The sequence below is a fragment of the Strix uralensis genome, chromosome 3, assembly GCF_047716275.1.
Source record: "Strix uralensis isolate ZFMK-TIS-50842 chromosome 3, bStrUra1, whole genome shotgun sequence".
Classification (NCBI taxonomy): Eukaryota; Metazoa; Chordata; class Aves; order Strigiformes; family Strigidae; genus Strix; species Strix uralensis.
This window is the reverse complement of record NC_133974.1, coordinates 60,133,649-60,159,794: the sequence shown is the minus strand read 5'-3', so window position 1 is coordinate 60,159,794 and position 26,146 is coordinate 60,133,649. Positions and strand designations below refer to the sequence as shown.

The 26,146-nt window shown below is 40.6% G+C and overlaps 1 protein-coding gene across 8 annotated transcripts in view; it reads right to left on the bottom strand.

Annotated features, from left to right (window-relative positions):
* The window catches only part of NCOA7 (nuclear receptor coactivator 7), a 104,357-nt gene that overhangs the window by 46,433 nt on the left and 31,778 nt on the right, over nucleotides 1–26,146 (bottom strand). For 5 of the 8 annotated variants that reach the window (XM_074862432.1, XM_074862431.1, XM_074862434.1 and 2 more), the window contains exon 3: nucleotides 7,987–8,240. In XM_074862432.1, the coding sequence (XP_074718533.1) occupies nucleotides 7,987–8,240 (254 nt within the window). Of the gene's footprint in view, nucleotides 1–7,986; nucleotides 8,241–17,231; nucleotides 17,251–17,593; nucleotides 17,721–23,113; nucleotides 23,192–26,146 lie in introns of those variants that run through there. The other 3 variants (XM_074862436.1, XM_074862435.1, XM_074862439.1) reach the window with 3 other exon arrangements.

Below are 26,146 nucleotides of genomic sequence, written 5' to 3'. Positions count from 1 at the left end.
TTAACAGCTTACTGAAGGAAAGCCACATCAGTGATCAAGAAGGTCCATCAATAAACTCTTATGACTCCTACATGAAAAGCAGCTCTGCCAATTTTAAAAAGATATTATATCTATTACGCTAATGTTTACCTTCATTTCTAACTGGGGGGGGGGGGGGGGGGGGGGGGGCAGGAATCATACCACAGGATACAAATACATCAACTCTCCTATGTCCTTTCCTCCTCCCTGCTGCCCAGAAGCACACCAGAAAATTACTGAAAAATTCAACCAGTAGCATCACATAATGGGCTAAAATTATTGTTAGTTTCTCTGTTGTTCTTCACACAATTAAGAAATCTCTTTATTTTTATGTTACTGGACACAGTTTTCATGTTCTGTCCTTTACCTTTCCATTTCAATTCCATCACTTCCCACCTGAAACATACATCAGTTTACTATCAACAGCCAAGTTTACAATTTGGTTTTATATATCCATATAGCTTCACTTCCAGACTTAAAACAGCAGACCTAAACAGCAGACTTAAAAACAGCTCAGTCTTCTGTATTTACTTACTATAGGTTTTGAGGCAACTTGTCATGTGTTGATAGGCAATACCTACAGATTACATACAAAACACCAACTTTCACTTATTTGTGTCTTTTACTTAGTTTTACAACAAACAGGAGCTTATCCATCAAGATGAGAATTAGAAGAGGATTCCACACATGGGGAGCTAAAGCAGTGTTAAAGTGTTTCCAGGTACATTTTCGTAAGTGCTAACAGCATTATTTCTAGTACTTACTGCTCAGATCACATTCTCCTGCCGGAGGACAAGGCATCCCTTCTGTGTGCGACAGTTTCTAGTAAACACCAATTAACAACCCAGCTTGAATATAACCTGGTGGCCTTAACACTGATCCACGGGGATTCGAGATAATTTGTTCTTATTCCAAAATAACTTATTTGAAACTGACTGCCATTCAGTCATTTGTCTACCTCATTCTTTCCACACGGTTTCAGCAGCCGATGCTACACCAACTGTCTGAAGCTTCCCAACCAGCCACTGCCCACTACATTCAGTTTACAGTCATGTGTAAATTATCCCAAACCCCTTGTTATTCTACGCAGACAATTACAACCAAATAAACTTCTTCCTATGCTGCTTTAATTTTGAGATCGTGATTCTGGAAGAAACAAATTATTTCCCTTTTCACCCCATATCTACTCTCATTTTTGCTGTCTGAAGCCAACCTGAAACACAAAGGCTAAAGCAAGGTCTCAGAACTTGGGAAAGTTCAGATGCTGTTCGTCTTACTGCTGTATTAAGCAACTTAACAAAACACTGAGTAGCCCAGTTTGTAAATCACTCGGATTACATGGAATACAAAGTACTTTACTACACAAATAGGGCTGACCAAATCAAGTCCCCAGAGATTAGGGCTGATTACAGTTAGCTGATTACCAGCAAAAATTCATATGGATTTTCTTATATTTTTAAATGCACTCTACCTTTTTATGATTAGCACCTTAATTAAGTCCTCAACTGCATCCTACTGTTGAATAACTGTACCAGGTAGTATAAAAGACAAAACCAGGTCTCATCAGCAGAAGTTTCAATTTTCAACTCGATATATACTGAAAAGTCCATTTCAGATTAAGCTTATTTAGCAAATGTCCTAACTATTAGAAATTATTATGCAAAGCGAGTTCAGTAAGTCCTCCAACTTTTTATTAAATTTAAATTCTCTATAAGTTTTCACTGCATTGCAAGCAACTTTCAACTTTGAAACAGAGTAAGTACTGCTGGTATCATGGGAGCTGTCTCTGCTGGTTCTGTGCCAGTCAGGGCGAACATTATGAGTGATGAAAATTGCTATGGTCTCTCTGGTTTTTTTATTAACATTTGTTCTTGGCCAGCTACCCAGAACACTGAGAGGCTTGGTAACTGCACGCTTGCTGTGTTGCTCCCATATTGCTCCCTGCCCTAGTGATGGTAGGGAGGACAAGTCAAAAAGGCATCCATTTTCTTCCTCTGGACTCTGGGGAGATACTCTGGCACCTCCTATTCAACATACAATATACTATCTCATTAAATAGGCACATACCATTTTCCCCTCTCATGGCATTTAGGACTCCTGCTTGTTTTGGACAGAAATCAGAGCTACAGTAAGAGGAGGTTTTCTTAGTCTCAGCTCCCACTTGTTTGTTGGTGAAATTGAACATCATACAGTAAACACGAAAGAATGGCTTTATGATTGGAGAGAAGAACAATAAGCTGTATCAACTGGATTTTATTGGGCTGGTAAGATAAAAGTAACTGTGTGACGTGGGACAAATCACCTAGACCAAAGTTTTCTTTATGATGCATTCTTTAATGGAGACCAATTCCTCACATATGCCGACCACTTATGTTTTCAAGTATAATCAGTGGAATCTAGGAATATTCTGCACATCTGGTAGAAAGACACATTATATTGTGCTGGAATAAATATATGGATGAAATTCAGAGCATGGTGCTTGACCCTAATTTACACCACTGTTACACTGCCTGCTTTCAGAAGGTCACATTTTTTCCTGTTTTGGTGTCTTCAGTGGCAAAACACAAACGATCATTTTCATCCAGTTTAGCAACTCCTGACAGAAATCCTGGTTTCCTAATCTCACAGAAGTCCACCTAACAGGTCTATCTCAAAGATGTGCATCCTGCCCTACAGCCAATAAACCAGTGCTTCCAGGCTGTTACAGTTCCACTGCTGGGTTCCTGCAACTCACAGAATCATCAAGGTTGGAAAAGACCTTGAACATCATCCAGTCCAACCATTAACCTCACACTGACTGTTCTCAACTACACCATATCCCTCAGCGCTATGTCAACCCTACTCTTAAACACCTCCAGGGATGGGGACTCCACCACCTCCCTGGGCAGCCCATTCCAACACCTAACAACCCGTTCTGTAAAGAAATGCTTCCTAATATCTAGTCTAAACCTTCCCTGGTGCAACTTGAGGCCATTACCTCTTGTCCTATCGCTTATTACTTGGTTAAAGAGACTCATCCCCAGCTCTCTGCAACCTCCTTTCAGGGAGTTATAGAGGGCGATGAGGTCTCCCCTCAGACTCCTCTTCTCCAGACTAAACAACCCCAGTTCCCTCAGCCGCTCCTCATAAGACCTGTGCTCCAGACCCTTCACCAGCTTCGTTGCCCTTCTCTGGACACGCCCGAGTAATTCAATGTCCTTTTTGTAGTGAGGGGCCCAAAACTGAACACAGTCATCGAGGTGCGGCCTCACCAGTGCCGAGTACAGGGGTAAGATCACTTCCCTGTCCCTGCTGGCCACGCTATTTCTGATACAAGCCAGGATACCATTGGCCTTCTTGGCCACCTGGGCACACTGCTGGCTCATGTTCAGCCGCCTGTCAATCAACACCCCCAGGTCCCTCTCTGACTGGCAGCTCTCCAGCCACTCCTCCCCAAGCCTGTAGCGCTGCTGGGGGTTGTTGTGGCCCAAGTGCAGCACCCGGCATTTGACCTTACTGAAACTCATACAGTTGGCCTTAGCCCATCGCTCCAGCCTGTCCAGATCTCTCTGCAGAGCCTCCCTACGCTCGAGCAGGTCAACACTCCCACCCAACTCGGTGTCATCTGCAAACTTACTGAGGGTGCACTCGATCCCCTCGTCTAGATCATCAATAAAGATGTTAAACAGGAGTGGCCCCAAAACCGAGCCCTGGGGGACACCACTCGTGACCGGCCGCCAACTGGATTTAACTCCGTTCACCACAACTCTTTGGGCCCGGCCATCCAGACAGTTTTTTACCCAGTGAAGTGTGTACCCATCCAAGCCACAAGCAGCCAGTTTCACCAGGAGAATGCTGTGGGAAACAGTGTCAAAGGCCTTACTAAACTCACCTAGTGTTTGTGAAAGTGTTTTAGAGCCCATGACAAGTGGGGGGAAAAAAGCAAAACAATAAGAGAGAGAAGAAAAATAAATATCATAGCTTAGCAAGTCCACATCTTCCACAAAAACAGGCTTCCCACAGAAAGTGCATCGAACCAAGCAGCCAAGCTGCAGAAGCAGGTCAACTAGGTTATCACAGGAAGAAGGGGAGAGCATCCTGGACACTGGGTATAGTGGCCAGGGTGCCCACGCAACCATTGTGCCGCGCCAGACAGACACGCCCTTGAGGTCTGAAAGCAGATTACTGCAGCAACAACAGAAAGCGTAAGAAAGTTAAGAAGCCGATTACCACATAAGCCAAGAAATGAGGCAAAAATAAGGTGAAAGGAGTGTTATTTCCATTGTTCCTCAGGAAAGAACTAGCAGTATTGGCGCTTCTGTTTCTTTAAGGCAAGAAAATGAGGACTATATCTGCAAAGCAATGTCTTACAGGGTGAGATTTGGAGACTGAATGGTACAAATTATTCCAGAATTATAGAGCCACTGAAGAACAATACAAGTGCTAAGAGAAAAGGGGAATATGAGCCTACACTGGGGAAACCTTCTGGCAGTGGGACCTGTCCAGCCATTTAGCAGTGCCTCAAGAGAAATGATAAATACCTCATACCATTAGGTTATTTCTAACAGTGCCACCACAGTGCTAGCAGATATGCTGTACAGAACAATCTTGGCTGGGGAGAGGGATACTGGAGGATCCCTTTCGAGAGGATGCCCCCAGTCGCAAGTCCTCCTCCTCTTTGGCTCAGCGATGCCACCCACCGGCCGCAGGCATTAACGCAACACGGCACTCGGATACCAGGCCAGGAGCTCCTCACTCCATCGCTGTGCTTCCGTTTTCTTCAAGAAAAGTCTTTTAACCACTCTCTCCTACAAAGTGGGGCAGGGAGCACCACCACCTCCAGATCTCTGCAGCCTTCAGAAACTCCGTTATGGTCTTTCCACCGGAGAAGAGGGATTTACTGAGTCAACAAAATCCTTCTGACAGAGTATCAGCCCTTGCATAAATCTATTAAAAGAGATGACATTCAAAGCAAAAGAGTAAGGATGTCACTGTCAGCATTTACAAATTCATAAAGGCAAACACATTGACAAACTTCTAATGACAGGACATTGTCTGCAAGGAACAAATTACAGTGAGATGTGATGTTCCTTCCCTAATCCCTTAGAACAATAAATAAAGAAGGATTTATGGTCCTGTAAAACATGAAAAGGAGATTATTCACAGGACAGGGGTCTTCATTCTGTTAGACTGACAGACACGACCCTTCTAGGCTCAAAGCATCTTATGACAAGACCTCCATTAAGGCACAAAGTATATATGCATTATCATACCAACACAGATGAGATTATGCAAGACTGTTGCTACATCTAATGCATTTTTCTTTTGACTAGAAAAAAACCTAAGCATTTTGGCAAGGTGCAGAAAACATTCAGAAAAAGAATTAGTAATTCCTGTATCAGATTTTCTTAAAGTTCCAGATATTAAGTCAAAGCTGGGTAATTGGGAAGAAACAACCATCAAACAAAACCTCCAGGCCCTTGTGCCAACTCACCTAAAAAAATGGTTAACCATGAGTAACAGAGACTATTTTATTCAGAGCACCTCAGAAACATCAACAAAGGGACAACTCAGAGCGGAAAAAATCACATGAAAGAAAAAAAATTGAAATATATGCATCCATGTTATATAATGAAGACAGATGTGTATGCATGGATAATCCCTCTCAGCCAGTTTCATATGAAAGCATATCAACAATTAAAAAATAAAGTCTTTACGAGTTTGGCAGTACCTTCCCACCACTGCAGCTAACACGGCTTCCAGCAGGGAAGTGCTGAACACACACCTTCTGGCAGAACTCAACGCAGTGACTGATGGTTTTGTCCTCTGCCACATGCAGGTAAAGGCTAACTATTTAAACAAGTCCAGTTTTTACGGGCTGCTATGGGTATAGGGAGAGCTCTCGGAAACTGCTCAGGATGTTAGTGAAGGCAGTAGCTTTCAGGAGAGCAGCAGTAAAAACGGCTACGCAGGTAACCACTGCCAACTACAGGTGCAGTGGAGGAAGGCAGGTATAAGACATGCAGACCAATACTATGGTGATTCCACAGAAATGACTTCCTTTAGAGAGTTGCATAGGGAACGTGGAGCTATTGCACTTGTTTCACAATCAACTGTTTTCCATCTCTCTTTAAAGTTTCACTTCCACAATTTTGATGCTCCAGTTGGGTAAAAGTCTTTATTTAGGAATAACCAAAAGCAGGCATTTGAACAACAAAGAGGTTTCTCTCTCTGGATTTTGTCAGTTGGGTCTGAGCTCAGCTCACCCGCAGCATTAAATTATTGTATTTCACAACAGAAATTCTGTATTTCTACAGAGCCCAGAGCCTTTGCACACATGCATGACGACCAGTAGCATTTCAAGTCATCCCTGCAATGATGCTAGTCCACACGAAACATGGGAACACTTAAGAAACAAACATTAGTAAAACCTGAGTTTGTATTGATTGTTGGATCACAAGTCAAAAAAAGACCTGGACAGCTTTATATTCTCCCTTGCCAGCCCTGCTGCACTCTTCAGTGAGAGAGAGAGAGATGCCATCATCCCCCTTCTCCCCCATCTTGCCACTACAAGTGCCAACTGCCGCAGTGTTTTTCACAAAACTACTGAAACACTACAGAAACAAAATTCAGCTACCTCACAAAACCCCAAATTCCTCTGGGTACAAACCAACAATGTCACTGCTTTTAGCAGAAGCACTTTACTAGGAATGCCACAGAAGTTTATATTTTGTTGTGTTTGTGTTTTTTTAAATTAGCATACTAGCAAAACCAGAAGAGTTCACAGGTTCATTCATTCACAATTCTCCAGTTTCCCTTCTACAGATTTTATTTCAAGAACAGTGTGGTCAGAACTTCAGATGAAGAGAAGCATGTTTTCTTTCAGTCTCCAAATTATTAATCTCATCAGATTCAAACCTACCAAAAGTTATAGACTGATCAATAAATCACTGTAAACTCTTGAGTTTGCTAGGAAACACTCCTCCAAGATTTATCTTCTTTTTGGCAAGGCCTGTGCTGTCTTATAAAAGACAATCTTCAGGTGTGGACTAGTCTGCATGTGTCAGTCAATGCATAACAACGTTTTTACTGCAGATTCATTTCTTTCTCCTAAAGAGGACTCCTCCTTAGGGGTCAGCCATTCATGCACACACTCTGTGAGCAGGAACAGTCTGCTTTGAGGATAGCTAGAATTTTCTATCCCCTTCCTTCTCTTTAAAGAGATTCCTTACAAAGGAGGATTCCTTACAAGATGAAACCAGAGTTCTCTTAATCTAAGAGTTCATTCCTACAAAATACCAAGAGAAAATTTAGAAGGAGGAGTATTTCATAAATCATATCTAAAATTACTTAGAGTATCTAACAAATTACAATCCAGAACTGCAAACAGATGTGTATATGACTCATCTCATTTATGCACAAACTGAATTTTTTCTGAATTACTTGCAAGAATAAATTTGAAAAAGGTATTTATGATTAACTGAGGTACAGATACAGTTGGGGGAGTGAGGGGGAAAGAAGCTTTCCAGCACACAAGCCCTTTGACATCTTGCTTAAAAACATGTAGTTAATTTACTTACTTGTTCATGCTTCAACAGACAAAATGAATATGAATTGAGACTGAAGTCTTAAACAGTACACATGAATTTATGAAACAAATAACCCCACCAAAAAAACCTGAACCTCAATGCCAAAAAACCAAAAAGAAAACAAAAATAATTAAAACAAAATGGAATAAACTTAATTGTTGCCTATAACAACGCTGAATTTTAGAACTGAGAAACAAGAAATACATTTTTTTTGAGAACCGCAAGGTTAAAGTTAGAAGCAGATGATATTCAGAACTACGTAATTTTGTTTGTTTTTAACAGGAAGGATATCCAAAGTCAATTATCCTTTTAAGGAAGACCTACAGAATATGAGAAAAGTTCATTAACAAGGTATCAAAACAAACATATTTCAAAATACTATAGCGTTAACATAACTCACCAGTACTATAGTATCTTTTAAGTTCTGTGCGTCTGATGTCTTTCAGTTGATTGTATTTTTTCTTTTTCTTTTCTTTGTCTGGAGCAGTTTCCTTTTCCCCAGCAAATTTACAGTTATCTTCAGAGGAACTGATTTGCTCCAAAATAACTTTACTTTCATCATCTTTCTCAGAAGGTGTTTTGGAAACAGGAGATCCAGGGGAATTGGCAGAGACAGTCTCGGTGTTTTGTTTGGCTTGCCTTTTCTTTTTCAAACTATGCATAAAGAAAAAACCCACAACATTAAGATGTAGCCAACTTTTACAGACAAGTTAACTCACTTGCTAACTTGATTTTTAAAAAATGAATTTAATATCAGAATTCCTTACAACTCGGTAAAAACCATACACTTTGCGTTAGTGACTTGGTAACTAAGATTATCCTACAGCATACTCTTCAATCATATCATCATCTCAAGGATATCTTCAAGAATATCAAAGAAGATAATAAAGTTTTTACTGTTGTTTACTGAGGAGGAGGAACAGGGAAAAAGAAACAAAAAAAAAATCAAAAAGCTGTTTTGTTCTAAACCACCATACATCTAAATGTAGAAACAAGATACTGAATCATGTTTTCAAGATGAGGCTTAGGATGAAATAAAACCTCAGATCATAATGTATTATAATGCAACAACTAACATAACAATTTCACAGTCAACTGCTCCTGCTTTATAAAGCTACTTGTTTTGATATAAACTTGTTATTTCTTTCCATTTTGTCCAAGGTTATCTCCCAGTGGCCACCCACACTACTCCACATCTGTTCTTGCACAACCCACACCAGCTGGTACTCCATGTACCACCCAGCAGCTCCTTCCACAACACAACGGATGTGGCCACAAACTGCTTGTGCAGGAACATTTTCCAGCTGCTATAGCTCTTCTGAGAGAAATCTTAACGAGCTGCCTATAAATCTTTCAACTTATCACTATAGCAACAAGAGTATTTTCTTTTAGAAGACTCCTTAAAGCACAGCGCAAGTGAGAAAGACACTTCAGGAATCCTAACACGGAATTTTCTGCTAAATCACCATCTTTAGCACTGCCTTTGCTTAGTGAGAGGAAAGGCTGACTTTACCGGCTGAGGGTCAGTGTCACTAAAATAGTCCTCAATTAAGAATCACTGAGACATACCACATAAAATGAAAAACTAATCTATCTAATGGTCCTCCTCTTCAGTACATTAACTTCTTAGTTACAAGGTACCTAAGGGAGGGAGTAGTATATTAATCTTCTGGATGCTAACAACTCTGTTATGTGCACAGGAAGAATTATGCATAGAAAATACAGGCAATCAATGACTCACCACAAATGGGAAAAGGTTACATGATCTCACAGCAGTAGTTTATTTAAGGGAAAAGGTAATGCATTAAGTTACTAATATAAGGCAGGAATTTCAGAGATTCTTCCTTCTTTTATATTTATATGCTATCAATATATCTTTTCAGGCTACAACATAAAAATAAATACACAGAGCATTGAGAATTATACTAAGACATTTCAGGCTAAACTTTTTTTAATAAAACATCAAAAACAGTTCCCAAGTTTAGAATACCCAGCTTGCGATCTCTGAAAGGAGTCAGTTTCTCAGACCACATGTGACCAACACCTTCCAGTGAAACATTTCAAAAGATTGTCTTGCAAAAGCTGTGTCTATCACATACGTATGTATACATATTTCTCAAATGCTTCCCAAAATATGATAGCAGATTCACATTCTGCAGCCAACTTAGTGTGATGTTGTTGTTCCCCATTCATTCAAACCCACTGATTTGTAAGACAGTGAGTAGTAGCTCATACTCTGCACAGGCAAACGAGATTTAGTGTGTCGAGTTTAGAAACTTTAGAGATCAGGTCCTGACTACACATAAGAACAACCGATGGATTTTTAAAAGGTAAAAGTGAATATACCTATATAACAAATGAAGTGTTTTGTTTAGACTAATGAAAATTCGTGTATGCAAAGCAAGCTTATTTTTGACTAATAAGCCACAGTCCTGATCAAAGGCTGCTGTAGCAACCACAAAACATTAGAGACACGTTGCATACACAATGTCTATATTTAGCCCCGGTAGAAATCTTTGCAAAGCAGCCCTCTACACTGAAATGGCATATCCCTACCATGGTTGTACTTGATTCCAGACTTGTAAATGAGACACATCCCTGACTTTTTACTCTAGTGACTCAACGACCTTCCTGTATGTGTGCATATCACAGGGTACCCAAATCATGTGCTTCAGTAGACAAGAACTGGCAAGCACCCACTGGCAGCCCCATTTCTACTCACACCGCGTGAGAGACTTCTGTCCTTAGATTCCTAGTCTATTTGTTTTGATCACAAACTCTGTTAAGTAAGCTTTCTGTAGTATAAATGTAGTATCTCAAAACAACAAAAAAAGCTGCTAATGGAAACACAGAACCCTTTTTTGGAGGGGAAAAAAAAAAGAATAAAAGAGACCTCTCTAGAGGTCAACAGTCCTCAAGATGATACTAACAGCACTTTCCTTAAAACATACTTATTTGAACTAGAGTTTTCAAAGTTGCCCCAGGCAACCTTAAGAATAAAGAGCTAAACCAGAACCGGTCCATTAGTGATAGAAAGAAGGAAAGCATAAAGGACAATCTGAACTGACTGACTGCAACTTAACTGACTGATGCTTCTCCCTGTAGTATTTAATCTTGCCTGATTCCCACATACTGCAGCCCACCAAGAGCTCATCACACAACCTACAACATCCCCAGCATGCAGCTGTTGCTGCGAATGGACAGTGCCACAGGCACTTTTTAAGTAAGAGTTACCAAGAATCTGGGCAACTCCATAATTTCTATTCTGTCCTCATGGCAGGCATCAGATTTTCAGATAGCGCCAAGCCTACTCCTCCTGCCCACTGCTCTGTTTCAAGGCAATGACTATCCAACTCTGAAAGCAGCAACCTTGGCGCTACAAAAAATACCACATGAGGACCAAGTATCCACAACATTCACCACAGGACTCAGTTACTGCAACTCTGCCTAGGGTGCAAGGAACTGAAGGAATTAATGCCTCAAACATTCATTGACACAGAAAGCCTCAAGGACAAATTGTGGCCTTTGTGGTTAGTCTAAGGAATTAATTGTCTGCCTAGGGAAGTGCAGAGTGTATTGAAGGGTACATGGCTCTGCTCCCTTGCAGTTGTATAGGCAAATTCCTTAGATAAGCCTCAAAGTGGGGAGACTGAGTAAAACCGTATGTTCAGGTTAATGCCTACACCTTAATTTATGACTATAGCCTTGAAGAAGAGCTAGAAGACTGGTAAGAGATAAATAACCAGCACCAGATGGACCGAAGCAAAAACTGAGAAAAAAAAAATAAAGGCGTGTGAGGCGAGCACAGCAACCGAACTCATGGTCCACCTTTTTTCTCATGGAAATATGTTCATGGAATACCTGCCTCTCTTGGTCTAGTATGCTAATCAGCTGATAAGATGAACTTAAAAGGCCTCAGAAAAACTTTGCCGGGTGTGCACCCACCACCCAAGATTACTGGACCTGAGACAATGCTGGGACCTAGGGGTGGTGATCCAGATTTCTTTGACTCTCTCCTTTCTTTTTCTTTTCTTTCCTTTCTTTTCTTTCTCACAGATTTATAGGAGACCACATTGCTTATTATCCTTTTCCAAGTTTAAGTTGTTTCTACTGTAAGTAAAACATTTTAACCAGTCATTTGGTATCATTTCACCTTAATTTAACCCAAGGGGATCACAGAACCTTTACGACTCTCTGGGCTCCCAGTCCAGGTCGTAACATAGGGTTATGATCTCTGCTGGAAAGATGTTGCTTTTAGAGGTCTCTACGGCCTGGCCAAAATTACCCCAAATCCTCCACTTCATTCACTCTTGAAAAACCTCAACTATAATATCCCAGGGAACCAAAACAAGCCTTCAACAGCATTTAAAACCATAAAGCAGCCTCAAATTTACTAAGTTTTTTGACATTATGTGCCTGCTCTTAGTAAAGCAAATACAGAGTCCTGTATACATACAAGGCAACTCATTATTAACACACTCAGGTAGTGTGCAGCAGAGATTGGGCTGCAAAGAACACAGCTGGAGGGTTTACTGCATGTTAAACAAAACTCCATTCCATTGAGGCACCCCCTTCAGCCTCCACTCACCCATCTCTCACACTGACCTGCACATCCCAGCAAGGCAGACTGGGCACCCACACAAGCTGCCAGCCCCTCTCCTGCTCAGATTTCAAACCCATCACCTCCTGAAGAAGCTGGAGGCTGAAGGTCTCATCAGCTCTTTTCCCAGGTCTCAGGTATTTCCCACCCTTAATGGCAAGAGCTGCCATGGAAGATGGATTTAAGAATACCATTTGTCAAATTATTTCCTTTTTCAACTACTTCGGAAGATTTTAAGTTGTTTTGTTCAGTTTTAAAGGAGATTTCTCTGAATAAAACCATTAGGACAAGACAATGTTGGTTATGAGAGCAAAAGGGAGCTGAAGGCCAAATAAATAAATAAATAAACACCCTCAGTTTGACCAGTGTCAGATTTTGCAATTAAATCAGCTTTTCAGATAAAACAATATGCATCTTTTCCAGTAAATGGAGAAGGTGTTACTGCAGATGATGTTTGTTTTTCAGTATCAGAGTCAATAGATATGTTGTGTCTCACTAGGAGAGTTGCTGGGAGAAGGAAGAGGGAGAGAGAAAAAGGGAGGGCAGGAGAAACAAACAGCTTATCTGCAAAAACACTCTGGTTTCTGAAGAGTCCTACACATCTGTAAGTTCATTTGGACTCCAGATAACGTTTTTCAGGCTAATTGGTTCTGACAAGCAAAACATTTCTTTTGAATTTATATAGAGGCATCCTTCTACAGCTCCTCAAAGTGTTTTCTGAGCACCAACTGATAAGCCATTTTCTAAGCCCATTCAAATACAGAGTTTCCCAGTAAAAGTTTTCAGTCTGTTACTGTGCACAGCAGATGGCATGGGGACTTTTTCCGTGAGAATCAGTGGAACTCGTTCTTAATGGGCACTGTGAGCTGACTGCAGGGACCTTTTGGGCATCTACCCTACAGAAGGAACAGGGAGCAGAAACGTTCTGCCACACAAAGACCATTCTCTTATCATTTAATAAAGACTAATGATCTGAAATGGACATAATCTCAGAGTAGGCAGGTAAACACAAGGTTAGCAGTGCTCACTTAAATTAATTTGCAACTGACTGCTTAATAGCTTGGGCACTGACTTACAGGAAAAGAGCCAGGAAAGATTTCAAGAAATGGCCTACTTCATCTTCCAGATCCAAGTCTATTTGACTGCCTACAGAAGGCAAATAAATCTGCATTTTCAGAATAGAACTGCCTGAACTTCCCATTACACTAACAAGGTAGGTGGTTAGAGTAAAAAGAAAACTGATCAGAGAAAGAAGGGGTGATGTTATCTAACTTTCACTAGAAGGCTACCAAGCAACTAGTAAAGCTATGCAACTCTGACACTGAGACAATAGAGAAATGTAAAACTGACAATTTTTTCTAGAAATTCCATTTGCTTTGGTTAACACTTATTCAACAGAGTTGCCTAACAAAACAATTGAATAGGACCTCATTTGATATATAATAATCAATCACAGACAAAGAGCACTAGATCCACATTGTAGGATGTTCTAAAAAACTCCTAGGATAGTAAGGCATGATTTTTATGATGTATTTACATTAATAAAAATCATACAGCATGGACAACTCTTGCTTTAGAAAAAAAAGCATCTAACAAAGTGGTCCTCCAAAAAAATGTAAAAAAAGAAGGGGGAAGGGAGAAGAAATCTTCATTTTATCTTGAAGCTGACACGGTTTTCCTTTTGGGAAATTTTCCACAATGTGCATCCTCTAAAATGTGCCTTGATATCTGGCATACAATCAGCTTAACATCCTGCACAGCACAAACAGATCATGTTCTACAAATGCTGACTTTTTTTAATCCATTTATGCATATATGCAAGAAGATTAACAGATCTTGTAAAAAAGAACTTTAAAACACTTCAAACATCTTAATCTCTTTTGTTCTCATCAAGATTCCTGTTAATTTACTTGGTATACAAAACGATATACACCCTAGTTATTTCATTCAGAATTAACCATTTTCATCTTAATTTAAATCTCTGCACTCAATATAACATGTACTAATTTCTTTGTACCCTACATGCCTTTCTCCACCCATCCAAAACAGCTAAGTCAGTCAAATTTATGACATATAAAACAAACTACATACAGAAACCTTACAGTAAAAATCCCCATTAAGCACCCACTGGTCTGATCCTACTCAGCTATTCTATTCCAGCCCACACAGAACATCCATCTCCCCTTCACCCAGTTCAGCGCCAGCACGACTTGGCCAGCTCTGGGCACGGCTGTGCTCTCATCCCATCTGATGTAAACTGACAAACAAGCAATTTCAGACAAAATAAATCATTACTGTTTGCAAAGCCAAAGTAAGTAAAACTGCTTGACAGACCTTAACACTTTGCTCCTGACCTCCTTGGTGCAGCTTTCACTTCTCAACAGAACGGAATACAAAACCCTTCATCCTTAGAGAGAAATCTTCCTAAACCTAAACAGCATCCACCCCACAAGAAAGCGTGCTCCATGAAACACTGAACATGCTGGTATGCATCCTGTTTTGGAAATGAGCAAGCCACAAGGCTGTAGGTTTACTATTAAAACAGGATTGCCTATTAAGGCAAAAATAAGGGATAGCACACTTTTTTTTAATCAGAGATTTAAAAAATTAACTGCAGGGGAAGAAAAACTACAAAAAAAGTAACTGAAACAGTTATCAGGGACAACAGCGTGGTTGCAGTATGGTGGTTGCGGACACTGAGAAGCATCCATCTTCTGGATCTTCTGTCCAAATGACACGCAGCAACTGCAGAAAGCTCTGATATTAGTAGCACAGGTCAAAGCTGGAAATTTCACTTTTATTGGAACTCCTGTTACTAATTTACAACAAATACCAGCACCAGGTTTCACACATGGTCAGTCATCAGCAATGCTCAAGAAAGAAGTTGGCATGTTCCAAAGAGTAAAGTGCTGTACTGACAATCAGGGTATGTCCATTTTCTTCCTGATACTGCCATTAGCTTACAAAACCAAGTCACTCTACCTCTGCTTCATCATCTGTAATGAGGAGGGAAGTATTTGTAGTAAAGCTGTTCTGGAATTCTAAAGACATTGTACCTTCTGATACAAAAAAGTTCTCAGATTAAATTAAAATGTTAATTTTTCCTCCAGTCTTCTGACTGATACGAGGCTGGGGGAGGGGGAAATAAACACAATTTCCCAGGGTAAAACTCAATAATTTTGAGCTGCCAAAATTTTTATTTTCTTACTTTTAAGAATACAATGTTCCCATGCATCTTAATAATCTATTTTTAAAGGCAAAAAGTATCCCCATCTTTTCTGTTTACTTAGCAAGAGAGGTTATGATGTATTCATCACTCCATTACCATGACAACAATTTAATAAAATCTTTTCCATAGGGAAGGGATTTTGGAAAGCTGTTTTGTATGATTTAGACATCTATTTAATTCCTTCTCTTATAACCTCAATTACTGCAGGCTCTCAAAGAACAGCTTTAGGCAGAAAGCAAAATGAAGAAATCCTTCGCTTCGGATGACTCCTCTAACTTTGCCTGAAGTTCACTTAACAGGCTTGTTCAATTGAACAGGCACCACAGATCTATCTTGTCACAAATACCAACTTGACTCTTACCACACTCCCATCCTGCTCCTCCTCCTCTGCTAACAATGCCAGATACTTTCTCCTACTGTGGTGTTCATTAATCACCCCAAACCGCTCCTACACATGCAACGAATTCTTCCCCAAGTGGCTCAGCATGACTCCCTGCACCAAAGCCCTGGCCAGGGAGGACCGGCCTTGTCCCGTCACCTCCACCCAGTGCTGGGCTCCAGCTGCTCTTCCACCCTCAGTGCCAGCTCCGGGAGCCACCGCTCCCCCGGACATCAGCTGGCTGAAACTGTAAGAAGGGAACTGCAGTTACACAGCAAAGGAGGATGTTACAGAGAAGCTGCACGGATTCTGCACAGGAGAGTCACACCATATTAAAACTATTAAGATTACCTGACGAGGACAATAAACACATGGTGATGTGGCTGGCTGAAACACATCTCCAGTTCTCCCTGAAACTTTGATAAACTCCTCCTTCCCTGCCTCAGTTGAACACTCTTCAAGAAACTCAACTTCCATGAAACAAAGAGGAAGGCCTTTTTAAATTAGTAATTGATTAACACAGGGAGACAAAGTGCAAGAATTGAGAATTACCCAGAAGAAGACAGACAATGACAGGGTACATGGAGAGCTGTGGGGGATGTGTATCACTCCATACAGTCATCGCTGCACACCCCCTTTCTCAGATCAGGTAAGTGCCAAACTTTTCCTGATAATACAGAGCCAGTTTCAGTACTGATTAAACTGACGGCAAACAGTCAGAAGGAAATTTAGTGCTCAGTGACTCAAATGGCAATAAACATTTACAACGAATTGATGAAACAGTAGATGAAAATCAACGGTCGTTTAAAGCAAAATCCACAGGAAATGTGTGATACATCATCCAACAGTAATGTAGCTGGAACCCACCTCCAGGAAAAAAAAATCTCAGGGAATGGTATTCTAGTATTTCTTATATGAGAAGTACCAAGGGCACCATGATAAATTCTTTCAAGAAATACTTTCAGATGAGGTGGAAAGCAGCTAAAAATAAATAGTTTAGGCATACTGTGTTTGCCAAAAATCTAAACAGGTACAAAAAGCAACTATGAAAATTCATCATGGCAGGGCCTATGAAGGACTACGGAGAACACAGTCACAGAGATACAGGGTTTTTTTTTTTTTCTCTCTCCTCATCAGGTACCTACACTGCAAACTGCTAGAAGCCTGTACACCTGTGGGCATACTCATGAAGGATCCCTGCATTCATTTACTTTTTTTTTTTCTTCCTCTCTCCATTCTTAGCATCCCCAACTGGTCCATCAGAGATAAAGCACAGTGAGTGCAGTGCTAATGGGGCAAAAAGCACAGCAAAGGAGGAGCACAGTACTACTGGAGGAAAAGACTACTCAGCTCAAAGCTTGTACCTCAAAGTTTGTAGCTCAAAGAAGTGTTTTAAGCCACTTTCGTCAACAAAAGAAGCTGCCTCTCTCTGCTCACCATTGATCCTGTCCCCAGGAGTTGTCCCCATTCTTGCACACAAGCGTTTATTGCAGCTCCATAGGGACCAGATCTGGGAAGTTCAAGTGCCAATACATAAATTAATTTTTCAAAATCAGATCACTCCCCCAACTAGATCCCACTTGGCTGTGCTACCATTTGTATCAACATAAAGGAGAAGGCCAAAAGAGGAGACAAGACTGCTCCTCCAAGCAGCAGTGCCAGTTCAAAGACACTTTGCCTAGACCAAAAGGCTTGTCAAGCTACAGCCTTGTTTGTTCTCTGTAACATTAGGCTGAGATCAGCAAAAAGAGTGAGCCAGAAAGCCAAACCAGACACAGGCCACACAATGCCCAACAGACCTCTGGACAGGAGCACTGAGGCAGTTGTGGCAGCTTCTTCCCACTTATCCAGAAAAGGTGCTTTGATGATGGGAAATTTTCATGAAGGTTTGCTCTGCAAGGGCTGGGAGACAGGCAGCTTCCCCTGCTGCAAAAAGCAAGAAAACAGTGACTGCTTCTCCAACAGCAGCAGGAAGAGAAGAATTCATTGGTTTTTTCATAAAGAGGATCTTAATGTTGAATAAGTTGACTCAACTCGATAAGTGAATTCACCTGGCAGACTTGGCTGACTGGCAAGGTCGGGGGGATCCAAAAGTAACCATGGTCAAGAAGGCAGTGACAAAGTCAAGTCAAAAATTCAATTATTTCTTTACTTAAATGACCACTAAAAGGGGTATCTTAGAGAGGGAGGGGACTTAAAGCACCTGCCTCCATCAGCTTTTACTTTTATTTACAAAGTTACTTTGAAATTTAACGTTTAAATGTCAAGGCTCTCTGCATCACTGCACCATTCTGTATGGCATGAAACTACACATTTAACCATGTTAAAAAAAATGTAGTTTAAAAAAGAAAAACCATACAACTTCTTCTTTTCTTATTATTAATAGAGAAGACCAGAATGAGGAAAAAAGGCACTAAAAAGGAAGTCAAACTAATGGTTTTAAATGCTAACTTTCATGATGACCCAAGAATTATCCAAACGCCACCATGTATTTCTCAGGGATTCTGCATCTTATAAGAGATGCTGTGCACATGCTTATGAACAGGTGGCAAACTCATCTGTTCAGGAACAAATTTACAGCAAGATGCACCATGACACAAGTGGAGAAAGATTGTGTTTAGAGTATTTCAGAGTAATTGTTAAAAACAAATCTCAACCAACCCACCTCATGTCTCAGTTTTATGTTTGCATTCATCGTTCCCAAACAACTTGTAACCTATTTTGCATGTTGAGCAGTTTAATTAGCTTCCTGAATAGAGTTCTCATTAACTGACACTCACTCAGTACAGAAGAGGAAATGCCCAAGTGTACTGAAGATCCTCTTACATTGATTAAAGTTCAAAGAAACACCCAGAAATGTTGATAATGGGTGGGGAAAAAAAGGAACCTGTAGCTTTAGGTTTGGAATAATGAGTGATGTTGTCTCATACAATAGACACTTCATAAGTGAGAATGATAATCCCCCTCCACCCAGAGGAGGTGTTTCCATCAAAGCTTCTATACAAAATAATATGGCACCACCTTTTCAATACTATGGTCAAAAGATCATTAACCATAAGTATAAAAATGACACGACAGGGTAGGGCTTGTCTACGTGGGACAGTCACATGGCATGCATGTACTAGTGCAACTTCTCATATGTGTATACCTTATGCTAAAATGAATATTTGGCATGGTCTGATATTTTTCAGTAGCCATACCATTATACTAGTGTAGCAGGTCCTTCATTATATTTACTATAAGAGACAAAATGTGTGTTAATTACTAGGTCTTAGAGTTTCTCAGTGGTTTTAATATAAAAATATTATTTATGCTCTTATTTTTGACTGAAAGATAGTTTGGATTTTCTCAGTTACTTTTCACTTTAAACATACAATCAAAATGTTTATGAAGGGGAAGAAGCAATTACCACATGGGAAAAAAAACGCAGAAAGTAAATCTTGCCCTCTGTCAGCACGCTGCAAGAAGAGGCGACAGAAGGACACAAGAGGTTCTGCTTCATCTCCATGTTCTCAGGACTTTGAGAGTCCAAAAGGTCCCACTGCACTTCAGGCAGACACTGAACTAGAATAATAAGCTAAGGAAACCAGAAACTTACAGTGCTCTTGAATTTAATCTTATAAGGCAGCCCTTCTGCTTAACCCTGAGTGGCCTTGCTGCCAGCAGCAACCACATGCACCCAGGCTGCAGTATGGCTGGGAAGTTAAGCGCTGCCTCCTCCCCACAGAAGCGGAGCAGGAGAGTGGCAGGGAGAAGCAGGCCAGCTATCATCAATCCCGTGCTGCGTTCAAGGACAACGGCTTCCCAGCCAACTCAGCTGTCTAGCTGGAGCCAGATGAGGCTGGTGCTCTGCAACACCCTGTCCTACCGCTTACCACTGTCCCCCCTTGCCCATTCCCTTCTGGGCTGGGAAGGAAAGCTTCCTCGAATGCTGGGTCCTACCTCAGTTACCACAGGCCGGTGGGGAGCAGCTGGCCTCCCTCCCTCTCCCTTGCCCTGGCATTTCACCCTGCAGCAGCAGTGCCTTGGACCAGCTCCTGCCACCCTTGCTACAGCTGTTTCACTGTTCTGTTAAACTTAACACTATGATTCTTCATATGCATAAAATTGCTCAAATGAGTCCATTCACGGGACTAGAGTCATATGCTGTAGTTTTAAACCTGTGTAGGATTGCCAAAAAAAAAAGGCTGGGGGGTGGGGTGTTTGGCAGCATTTGTAACACAAACCACTTCTATAACAAAAAAACCCCCAACCATCCCAGCCTCAGGCAAGGAGAACTGCTACATGCAGCACCTGCTGTGGTCCGCATGGAAAGAGGAGCATCATCTTTTTAACACAGATATTGAACACAGATAAATCTTCTGCTTAAGGAGATCTGATTTTTAGATTGTCTGATTGAAACATGTGATTAACATCTTGAAGCCATATAGAAGCATTACTGAAAGCAAAAAGCCAGCAGCTGAGAGAAATGCACTGTTATGTCAAAAACATAAAATATAAAGTAAGTTTACCTGTGACTGGCTAGGTGTTAGTTAAGTTTATGCCCACTGAAATAAAAACAGCCACTCTAGTAAAATAGTGGTAGAAAGCTGGAGTTATTATCAGTATATTAAGTGCTATACAAGACAAGTTCTCTGTGCCAGAGACTGCTGTCTGACAGAAAAATATTCAGTGCATTAAGACATCCAGAGAGCTGATTTATGACTCATATACATTACAAAGGTTTTCCAGTATAAGGACAATTCTCTCCCTCCTCCCCAAATTCCTAAACAGTTCCGCTGCTCTCCTTAGGATTTTCTCTCACACAAATCAAGACGACGAATCCCACAGACCTCAATGGAATAGCATGAGACTTAGAGCATAGCTAACATTAAATTTCAGATGATCCTAGGAAACACTCCCTGCTCAGACTACAGAGTAGACAGAAAAAAAACTCACCACAAACCTACACTTACAATCCACCTCCCCATAATCAGACTGGCAGGAATGGGGTGGGGAGAAATGCCATCTAAAATTCAGGCTGGAAGCTGGATTAATGCTGAGGCCATGAGAACTACCAGCCTGGCACCACAGGCTGTCTAATGCCATCAAGAATATCCACACAGCCTCCTACCCCTGTCCAGAGCTCCAGGGAAGAGGGGAAAAAGCTTCATTTCCTGGGGGAGGCAGGAGTGGGGAGCTCAGCGCCCACAGGCAAACAGCAGAAACAGCAGAATATGCAACCAATAGTTCAAATACAGTGCAAGCAGACGGTCATCCAGTGTCCCCATGCAGGATCCACAGCATTTCTTCGCTAACCGACAGAATTCCCTTAGTTCGCTATATAATGCTTTCCAATCTGTTGGACAGAGGGGAAAAAACCGCCTCTCTCCAAAAGCACATTCTTGCAGGTATTATTCATATCTTTACTTTTAAAAATGCAGCACCATTACCAGAAATAGACCATCCCACCAGCCAAATCAACAATCCAATGTAGCATGGCACATGCCAGAAAAACAGGCAAAAGTCTTGAATCACGGCAGCAGACACAAGGCAGACAACTTCATCTGTGGGCCAGAAACACCAACTTTCCCTGAAAGGGCACGTCTAGCTTCTTATCAACCCGGGTTTTCTTAAGTCCAACAAACTCTAACATATCTCACGATACTGACTCTTCTCCTTCTCAAAATACTGTACACCCCACTCCCTACTACCATGTGGTACAAAGCACAGGAGAGCTGACCAGGACTGCTGCCACAGGGTGGTAAGGCAGCTGGGATTTCTCAGAGCACGAGCAAGAGATGTTTAACAGCACCACCAAGAAGTCAGTACCATTAGGCATCTCTTCAGGTGTGTGCCTCCATGTCACTTAAACAAAACTGTGGCTGCTTCTATAAGAGGCCTTCAGGCCACAGCTGCTCCTTGATGGCAGCTCTGCCATCCATAAGAGACATGGCAAAACCAGAAGGCTGAGTGGGACCACCTCTTTTGGTAACATCTTACATGGCTTTGCTTTAAAATTGACCATGGAACCACACATCTGCCAAGTATTAATGCTAAGTTTCCACCAGCATTTAAACTGGGCTTAATTTTAAAACAGTTCATGGGGATTAAGCAGAATTTTATGCAGCAGGTCCTAAGAGCGAAAGAGAAGACATGTCTGTGAGGCTGAAGGGACAAGACCATACCTGCAGACGCTACAGAAACACCATGTAATTTAAAAAGGTAATTATATCAGTTTCTTACAGACAATAGTAAAAAGTCTGTGTCTCACCTATTCAGAAGGCCGTCTTTTGAAGCCCCCAAATTTTACAGACTTTAAGATACAACATCTTTAAATCCCTCCAAGAGTGAAAAGGTAAATAGCACAGCCCACTAGAAGCCTCCAGCACACCCCTCCTGCCCGGCATACACAGCTACAGGCCACAGGGAAGAGACAACAAAATACATTACAACTACGTTAATAGCAACTCTTATCAAAACTGTACAGACTCTTACATCAAAAGACCTATCGTGTAACTATTTATGTTCTAAAAAGGAGGCTAAATAAATCTTTTCTTGCAGTTTCTTTTTACAGGCTGATAAGAGACACCCAAAGGTCCCTTTGGGAAAAGCAAATATAAGGTCATTGTATGCTTGCTGCCTAACAAGCCAGCCTTACACCTTTCTTGCAAGGTGATTAGTGAAAATTCTGAAATTGCTGGTGTGAGACAGCATGTTTGAAGATTAAACAAACAGAAAGTCTTTTCTCTGTATATTCTGTGATATAGCCAGCCCTCAAAGAAATCAAGAACGTCATGAAACTGCCTTTCTTCTCTTTCCTAAAAAAAGCCTCTTTATACAGAGCCCACACTGTTACCCAGTCTCACTTCACATGCAGAGGGAAGTGAACGGGTGAGGAGATTAACCATGCTTCCTGTCTTATGCAAGCTTTGTATCTCCATAAATAGCACTTCTGGTACTGGAAAATTTTAAAAACTCTGAAGAAAGCCTCAGAGCCCCATCAGATACTTCCACTAACTCTGTTATCCAATAACAAAATTCTTCTTAAATCCTAAATGACTCCACTACTCTTGAGGATGAAAGCACTGGAAAGAACCAAAGTTGCAGAAACCACTGACTTGTTTATGCTTCCCAGAGGAAGGACTCACATTGGGAATAACTCTGATTCACAGGCTAAGTAGAGGACAGTAATTCATGCTCTTCTGCTGACTCTCATCCTGCACCACAGAATTACAAGACCACTAATATAAAAACCTCAGAGTCCAGAAAGCAACAGCAATGTTGGATGAGGAAATGATGAGGAAACAGTCCCTGAGATAAGCAGCTGTTCCACATACTTTTCTCCTGCACTGGCAACACTTGTCAGAAAAAGGAGGTTCAATTTTCCATCCAACTCTCACTCTCCAGGTTTATACCTATGATTAAAAGAAAACTTCTTATTTTTTATATATACACAACAGCAAGTTGATGAGCAATGAACAGCAAGTGTCTCAAGCATCTGAAGGACCTGACCAACCTCCCAAAAGTTTACTCAAAAGCTCCTCACACTGCTGTCTGTGAAATTCTAGACATTCTTTAATGTCTGAGAACTACAATGGTTGCAAAGGACAGCTGAAATACTAACCTACACAGCAGCAGGCAGAAAGCCTGCTAAAAACATTGAAAACCTCCATTTTAAGTAACTGGAAGGCAAATCACCATACTGTATGTTTCAGAAATTGTTTTATGGCTTCTCTCAGCATCCAACATAGCAAACCAACTATCCCACACATACACCCCTAAATAACAGTAAATAATATCCATTGCACCCCATATCTGAAGTAGTGATATCTTCATCTTCTTTCTTAGAAAATAAAATGCCTCAGGCATACATGTTACTGATCGAAACAATGTAAGTAAAATGCAATACTGTTTTTTAGTTTCAATAACAGGATTATGAAGTAATGTTTATATGTCTGGAAGCCGAGCTAAGAAATTTCCATTATACAGATGAGCTGAAATGATGTATTATTTCCTAGAGTCATTTAAAAAAACGTAAGCATCTCCAGGATCTTGGCTTGACTAGTCTTCACACCCAAGATAAACCTCTGCAATGGTTTGTTTTAAAAACAATGTGTGGAAACTTTTCCTTCTAAAAGCAAAAAATAAATTATGGGTGCTACAGGAAACCTGAATAAACATCAACACTTTGGCTCAGCAGAGCAAGACAACTGCAGAGAGATGACTGCTGGAGAAACAGTGATCTGAGGAGCACCCAACATTTGAAGCCTGTTGTGGATATAAAGAGTCTGGCCAACAAGAAAAGCACCTAACAAAAACCTATGACAAAGCCCCACATACAGGAGATGCCCTCAAGAAAGTATGTTTGTGCATATATTCCTTATCTGGGTTTCCCTCCTTCCTAGTCACCACGGATACCCTCTCTTTCCACACATTCCCTCTATGTTCACTGCATTTTTCTCATTTCATCATCATCCTATGTCTTAATAGCCACAGGAATAAAAAATATGAAGCATACTCAATATGGAAATAAACCAGAACAAAGCTATAAAAATTCCAAATGTGATGCTTATAAACCTGTTAGTTTGTATAATGCAAAAGACTGACCAAAGGAGCGACCATAGTGCGTCAGACCAAGAGTCTGTGCAAGCCAACATCCTACCTCCAACAGCAGCCAAGAGCAAGGACCAGGGAAAGACCATAACAATATTAGGAGTATACATGACTCCTTCTCCAGCTAAGCTTTCCAGACTCTAGCTCAGCAACTATGCATTAATGATTCCTACTGTCATGGCTTATGACTGTTTAAAAGGAAAGCTAAGGTTAGGTCATAAACAACTAGTGTGATTGGAATGCTCTGTATGGTTTGTTTTACTTATTTTTAGGTATTAAAGAATAATCAGGAGAAGAAAAGAAGCTGTAAATTAGAGCCTGGTAACAAGTAAATAACTGTACTAAACATTCATATATATCTTTGCAAATCTTGGTTTTAACGTACAAATCTTAATTGGTATGAATGTAAATTTAGGTATCTAAGCAAAGAATCTAAATTAAATTAAAACATGCTGTGAATTTCTTTATTTCCCTTAAATATTCACATCATAAGGCAACACGAGGTGAACATCAGGTTGTACAACTGGATTCAGGTTCTGACAGAGTATTAGCAATCTGGAGCTAAAGGGAGTCTCTGCCTACTCAAATGGGCTTTGGAGCATGTCCCAGACATTTATGTAGTTTTTTGAGAAGAATGATGGTAACAAGACCAATGTAAATTCAATAAACACAAAAGCAGCCAAATCCCAGTGAGAATATTTTCCCTAATACAAGCACTTCATCTTTGACTTAAGAAATCTGGCTCTCAGTGGTGACCAAAAAAAGAGACTTAGAACTAAAATTCATAATTCCCCTGGAAACTTTTAAAAAAAAAAAAAAAAAACCAAAATCACTCAAGTATCAGTTTTACGGTTCATCTCTATACAACATTTTTCAGATTAAGGTCACCACAAGTTGGAAACATAACTATTAATAAAATTATGTGAGCTCTTGGTCACCTTGTTGAAAAGTAACATTTTTTCAAATAAAGCACTACTTACTTGTTCTCTGCTAAGAAAGTAGTAGAGAGCTACTTGACATAGATCAGATAGATCATAAAGCATGGAAAATGCTGAATAACTTACAGCAAGGAAGGTTAAGAGACACAAAAAAACTTGAAACTAAAAGACCCCCTTTTGTCATTCTTTCAGAAAACTCAAACACTTCCCTTATGTTTTCTCATCTCCTAGAACTTGTACAAATATATCCAGTATCACACAATAGCACATGCAAAGCAATTCCAGTTTCAAGCTGTACATTCAGTGTTCCAGACTACCAATTTATATCCAAGGCAATTCTTTCCACGTGACACACGTCACTCATTTTGGTAATTTCTTTTTAAATTAAGATTTTAATAGCTATTCATTTCACAGGGTGAAGTACATCTAACTTGATCCTATGAAATGGGCAGGGGAAAACTGAGAGGTTCTCCATTCTGTAAGGAGAGAGGGAAGATAAAGGAAGCACGGGCAGAGGGAAATGGCAAGTTGTACCAGGATTCAAGGGCACATAACCACAATAAAAAGTACCAAATGTCACAGTAGAGTCAGGGACCCAATACACATAGATGTGCCACTGTGCATCTATATTACACTGTACCATTTATTTTTGGACTTGCTAGATACCAGGACAGACTTCACAGCAAGAGGAGACAGTTCTTTGCAAAAGCTGGAGTAATACTGGTCCATTTGGGAGCTAATGACACAGAAAAGCCTAAAAACAAGGTCTGAAGAACTAGGTAAGAAAACTTAACTACACGGTCTTTAAGTAGGAGTATC